Raw genomic sequence first — 6,601 nt, 5'->3', positions numbered from 1 at the left:
GCTTGTTCACAGAAACTGAAATCGACTACAAGAGTTACTGATTTGGGTGAAGTGATATCAGTCACTTCTTGTCTGGCCCACCCTGGAATCTGGGTGCCTCCCACCACCCCCATGAGTCACACAAGCCCTTGGGAGTCATCAACAGCACCCAAAGGTGCCCACCCCTGCCAACACTGGGCCTCCACTGACCACTGCCCTGGGAGGACCAGGTGACAGGCCTCAGCTGGGTCCAGGAGCCCTGCTCTCTGCTGCCCTGCTCGCCCAGCTGCTCCCTCACCTCTGCTCAAAGAAGTTATCCCTTCATGAGATGCACGGGACGTGACTCTGGTTTTGCAACAGGCTGAGATTAAATCAAAAGGGGGAGGGAGGATTCCTGGGTTTAAAAAAAGGCCCAAGAATCAAAGTCACTAGTTCCAGTGCCTTTCTCCCTCCTCTAGCCCTCAGGAGTCTGCAAACCTCTGCAGAGGATACACACAGGCTTGGAGGAAGGGGGCTTGGTAGGCAGAGCCTGGGGGCTCCTTCACTCAACAAGCCCCTCGAAAAGTGCTGGCGAAAGCCTGGTCCTTCCCAGGGATGGGGGGCTGCCCAGGTTGGAGATGGAACGGGAGACGTGGGGGAGATAACCCAGTCCTGTTCCTTCTTCCCCCAATGCCTGGCTGGGAACAGATGTCAGGAAAGGTCAGGGCTAAGAATTGATCCTTCAACTCCAGCACCCAAGACCCAGCCGACCTGGCCGTAGCAGAGCTGGGAGCCTGCAGCCTCTAGAGGCTCTGCAAGCTGGACAGGCACCATCCCCACGCGGACGAGGGCTGCTCGGCACAGCGTGAAAATTCAGAGCCTGGGCGTTCGTGCAGAGGCCCAGAAAAGGAGAGAAAACACCACTGTTGAACATTCCGACTCCTTCCCACAGAGCGGACCTGGATACGTCATCACCTCCATGGCAGTGAAAGGCAGCTTCCAGCAGAAGAGAGAACGGAGCTGAAGGCTGAGGGTGTGTTTGTGGGAACGAAAAAATATATCTCTATTTTCTTAGGGAACAGACAAAACAAAATCCCAGGCGGAATACCTAAGGGGGGCATTAATTGTTTGGCTCCTGCCTGACTGATGACAGTTGGGTGTCAATATATAATATTGTGATGACAATTTGACTCTCACCCGGCAATATTCCAGAACTACTATTCTCCAGGATTTCCATTTTAATAAGCAGTGAACAAAGCAAAAAGGAAAAAAAAAAAAAAAAAAAAAAACAGGCAGTGGGGAGGGAGGTGGGGAGGAGCAAGACTAAAAGAGAATAAAAAAGGAAAGCAACTCTTGTCTTATTATGAAATAACAATACTTGGACATACAGCAGCACGAAAATAAAACAAGGAAAGAGGTCATCTAAAAAACGTATGCCAAGATTACAGAAAAATGGGAATTATCTAGCAGGAAAAAGGCTTCAGCAAAAGTTTGCTAACTGCAGAAGGGTTAACACTGGTAACATACCGTGGCAGACAAATTTCTTTTTTAAAAAATTTTTTGAGGTTTTTTTTTTTTTTTTTCTCCCTTTAAATTAACCCTTTCCGGTCCATATGCCACTAAGCAGGTACCAACCTAGAAAAAAAATCATCCACTCAGCAATAGTGGCCCTTTCAAATTAACAGGGCGGGTAGGGGTGGGGTCAGGTGGAGGGGGGAGAGGAGAGAAAAGGGGGAGGGAAGGGCCTGGTTGGGGAGGGGGTATTTCTCGTCAATTCAAGTTAGGGCGGCCACGAATGTCCCGAATCTGTTGGAAATGTCGGAGTGCAGGGACCGCCAGGTGGGCACGGAGGCTCGGGCCTTGGCATCGCCCACGTCGTCTGTGCAGTGGACAGACAGGCACTGCAAGTGGCTGCCGGGCTGGGTTGCCGAGGCCTTGTTCGGAGGGAGGTCGTGGGCTGCAGAGAAAGGAGGAAGAGAGGACGTTAGCTGTGTGCTTGACTCTGCAGGAGGCCCTAATGGGGGTAAAGTGGCAGAAGCAGAAGAGAGGCCATGTCCAGGCCCTCTTTTCATGCCTAAAGATGGTCTAAGGAGATCTAAAGATGTTTGGTTTGAGTCCTCCTGCCGTCATCTCTGACTTGGGCTGTGAGACCTTAGCTAAGGGAAGACCTCCTGTTGGGTCTGTTTTTCCCCTCCCCCTTGGGAAATAGGAGAGTTAGGCCAGATAAACTCAGGGTTTGCCCATCTCTGATGGACTAGAGTTCCCAAAAGATTAACTGGACCTGAAGTAAGTTGGGAAGGCTTCCTGGAGGAGACACATCCAAACTGGGCACTGAAGGATGTGTAGGAGTTCATCAGATGCAGTGAAACGGAGGAGGGGAGGATTGTCCAGGTCTCGAATACAGCCCATTCTCTTGTCATCCTCCAGACAGACATTTGCTAAGGGCCTGCTATGTGCTGGTAACTTCCTTACACAGTGCCAAACTGCTCAGAGCCACAGAGACTAAGAGTGTGGACTCCCCAACCACACCAGTGCCCTTTGCCCCTCCCCAGCTGCTGCATGAAAGGACTTTAGGTGATAAGGGTGAGGGGGTCTATTCCTCTCCTACACCCTCAATGAAAATCCCCTCAATTTCCTTCTCATTCAGTCACACAGCACCAGAAACAGCACAGACCATAGTAATGTTTGGATTAGACTCACTTGACAGGAAAGAAATTTGACAACCATTCACACCTTAGCACGAATTATATTAGAAGAGAACAAGGAATTGGGAGTCCTGAGGCAGGGAAGGAATGGAGCAGTCATTTCAGAGGACTTCTAGTTTACTGCTGCCCAGTGACCAATAGTTCTGTTCTGAGGCCTACTGAATCATGATTATTCTCATTATTCCTTTTTCAGGGCCTGACTCTCAGAGAGGCAAGGTGACCTGCCCAAGTTCACACAGCCAGGATGGGACAGAGCTGGGTTTGAAGATGGGCTGATGGTGAACTTCTGACTCAGCAGAAGTGAGAAAAGCTGGAATTGGGGGTGGGGACCCAGCTCCAGCCGAGGGAGCACACCCAGATACTGAACTCCACGACCGGCCCGCCCTCCTCAGCACACTGTGCAGGCCCAGCCAGGGCCCGGTGCCAAGCAGGAGTCACCCCGCCCATCCCGCCCTCTGGGATCCGCCTTGAGGCTTCCCCCAAGAGCTGAGCCATGGCCTGCAGAGAAAATCCTCTCAGAGGGATGGGCCCAGGCAACCAAGGCCAGGCGTGACTAACTGGGTTTGGGGTCCCCACCCTGGAGCCCCAGAGACACCCAGCTTTGGGACCTGCATTCTTGGGAGGAGCTGGGGCTGGGAGGGAAGATTCTCTCCTTTGCCTCTTCCTTCCTTCATTCAATTAATAAGCTGAGTCCCTCCTGTGTGCCAGGCGTGGTGTAAGCCTGCAGATTCCCGCAGGAAACAAGGCACTGTCTTCCTCTCCTCCTGCATCTGACGGTGAAGCTGGGAGACAGTATCATAGCACAGTCATCTTAGAGGCACAGACCGCGGCTTAAATCCGAGCCCCACCACTGTGTGGATGGGATCCAACACTTTCCCTCTCTGAGCCTCAGTTCTATTCACTGGCAAAGTGGGGGTGAGGCTGTCTCCCTTGGGGTCTTGTAACAGATGTCCTGGCATACAGAGACATCCCCAGACACGGCTGCTGGGACTGTCATTCATGTCTGAGGTAGGGGAGGGGAGTCAGGAGGTGAGGGGTCCTTGCAACCATCTAGAAGCCTCCAAGCCTTGTCCCTTCCTTGAGATTGGCCAGCTGGGCATGTTCCTGCCCATAAAACTGGAGTCTTTGTACCCATTTCATGGACGGGGAAGCTGAGGTTCTGAGCCTGAGGTTCCAAAGTTGGTTAGAGGTGGTGGAGCTGGGATGCTGTGACCCCAGCTAGCTAGAGATACCAGACTCAGGGTCCCCTCACCCACAGTGGGCCCTGGATTCCACCCATGCTGATGCACAGCCCTCACACCTCTGCTCCTGAGCCCACGCTTGCCTTGCTCCCAGGAACACCCTGCTGCTTAATACCTGCAAAAGGAATTTTGTTCTGAACATTGTGAGATCTAGATTGGGGGAAGGGGTAGCATCTGTCAGAGAGAGAGAGAGAGAGACAGAGAAATTCTGAAAGGAGTTCCTTATTTCACTTTACACACATTATTTCAAGGAGCCAACGCAGCAATGCTTGTGCCCATTTTGCAGGTAGGAAACCGAGGCCCCTTGCCAAAGTTTGCAACAGCTAAACAAAGACAAGACCCACACGTGAGCTCCTGACACCCGGCTCCCTTGCTCTGTGGCTGAAGCACCAGGAAGGTAGACACAGGAGGACTAGGGCTCTCATGGGAGCTGGGTTTGCTCAGCAGTGGTTCCAGACGGCTCCAAATGGCCAAATTTCCTAAAGATGTTTTATTCCCAAGTTACAGACGACTCAAACGCATGCCGTGCGCCAAAACCACAGACAGCTGCTCTTCTTACTTGGGGTGGATTTAATGAGGGCGTCGCAGGCACACAGTTGAACACTTCCGTGTATTATCTAATTCCATCCCCCAGCAAGCCCGGCAGCTGGGTGACCCTTCTCCCCACTTCAGAGGGAGCACCTGGGGCTCAGAGAGGGTGAGGGCCTTGCCCCACATCACAGAGCATGGGCACAGGATTCCCCAGCCTCTGCCTGGAACAAACAAGCGAGTCTGGTATCCATGGGGAATGCTTTTAGGAGAGAATATGACTCTTCAGTTCTTGACAACCCAAGCATGACCAAACTCATCCTCCCGCAGGATTCATTCCAGCTGGGGGGACCCAACACACCCTAGGACTGCGGCTCCCCTGGGCTGCCGAGTGGCTGCCGATAAATCAGTCCCACGGGAGCCGCCTCAAGTCAGGGCCTGCCCCGGCCTGGCCCAGGAGAGGCCCTCCGTCCCCGCTCCTCAGGGCAGCAGGCATGCCGGCCCCCACACCGGGACCCAGAGATAAAACCGCCCCCTCGCCCAGCTCCCAGGGCTGGGGAGACCCTGGAGTTACTCAGCGCCCGGCACTGGCAGACACCGCAGAACCTGATGGGTGTTGTCCTGTTTTCCACTGTTGGCTGTCAGTCTCCCCTGTCAGACTGTGGCTGTGTGGGGGAGGGGCAGGTTTGGCCTGTTCAGCTCAGCTGGGGCCTGTGCATTGACTGTGAAGGGCCGCTCAGCCCTATTTGACAGATGGGAAGACTGAGACCCCAAGGGACAGGGAGCTGCCCAGGGGTCACCCGAGGCCAGGTCACCAGCTTTGGGACCGGCCCTCTCCTGTTAGCCCAGGATTCCCCACAGGTCAGGCCGAGATGGAATCCCGGGTCCCCCAACCTCGGCAGCTGGCCCCCATTTCCTCATCTGTAACTTAGGGATGGTGATTCCCATGGGCCTGGCTCAAGGCAGCTGGAGGAGACCATACAAGAGAAAGAGCCGATGATGCCCTGCCTGTGGGTGGTCAGTTCCTGAGGCAGGGGTGACATTGACTCAAAATGTATAACCATGAGGTGCCTCACCCCGGGCAGCATAGGGGCTGAGATGAGAGGCTTCCAGTTCACAGGACAGGATGGCATGCCTGCACAGCAAGGAAGGACCATGGGGCGGTTTCTAAGGTCATCCCCCTATTGGCCAGAACAGACCACCTGAGTCCCCACGCACAGGGGCGGGGCCTGGAGCTGGGATGCCTCGCTCTTCCTCCCCCCAAAGTCTCTCCCCGCCCTTTCTCCACGTGCACAAGGCCTGGCTGATCCATCCAGCCCCTTCCCAGAACCCCCTCGCTGATCGCTGCAGACTTGGTATCAAGCTATCCAGGTACCAGCTGCTTTGGGCTCACCCTGCCGCCAACATGAGACCACATCAGATTTTGTCTTCAGTGCTTCCCCATCCACAAAGGGGATAGTAAATTCCACAAAGGAAAGGAAAGAACCTTGAGCCAGTGCCCAAAAAGTGACTGCGTGAATAACGGATGGAATTCCACTCCTCCTACGGGTTCCACAATGATCATGCCTACCGTTTGGGGAGCACGGACTTTCGTGCATCACTTCAGCTCTCAGAACCTCAGTCCTAGGAAATGGGGGAAATAATAGGACTGGCCGTCATGGAGGCAGTTACGAGGATTAAGTGAAATGATCCATGTACAGTGCTTAGCACACAGCACACTCCCACCGGCACCGGGAGGACTGCCTTGTGCGGTTGTCGACCAGCCTGCAGGGACCAGCGGGGCTGGGACGGCTGGCTGGAGTGCTAACTGGGACGGCTGAGTGACCCTTTGGCTGGCCACGGCTGAGGTAAAGGGAGAAGGGAAAAGACGTGCATGTCTTTACCTGGGGACATCTCATTGTTAATTTCACTTCTGGAGGTGCCATCCATGGAGGGGGCTGAGTTTTTTTTTTTAAAGTCAGCAAAACAGGCCTTGTCACTGCCTTGCTCTGCACTCAGTATCCCCGGGAATGGGTTCCAGTTTGGGTGGGCCACGTGCTCAGGCATCCTCAGCTCCAGGGGGGGAGGGGGTGGGGGTAGCTGCCCCACCCCCCGCCCCAGTAGCTGAAGTGCTGCCTTGGCGGTACGCACAGCCACCACTCTGTCCTCAAACCCTCAGAAAGGGGGCTT

General features: G+C 54.2%; 1 protein-coding gene across 1 annotated transcript in view; it reads right to left on the bottom strand.

Annotated features, from left to right (window-relative positions):
* Positions 1-1,551: 1,551 nt before the first annotated feature.
* The window catches only part of MN1 (MN1 proto-oncogene, transcriptional regulator), a 43,207-nt gene continuing 38,157 nt past the window's right edge, over positions 1,552-6,601 (bottom strand). The window contains exon 2 of the mRNA XM_068563199.1: positions 1,552-1,915. Coding sequence (XP_068419300.1) covers positions 1,734-1,915 — 182 coding nt within the window. The 3' untranslated portion in view covers positions 1,552-1,733. The remainder of the gene's footprint in view (positions 1,916-6,601) is intronic.

Source organism: Eschrichtius robustus, chromosome 14, assembly GCF_028021215.1.
Source record: "Eschrichtius robustus isolate mEscRob2 chromosome 14, mEscRob2.pri, whole genome shotgun sequence".
Taxonomy (NCBI): Eukaryota; Metazoa; Chordata; class Mammalia; order Artiodactyla; family Eschrichtiidae; genus Eschrichtius; species Eschrichtius robustus.
This window is presented reverse-complemented; position numbering and strand designations above follow the sequence as displayed.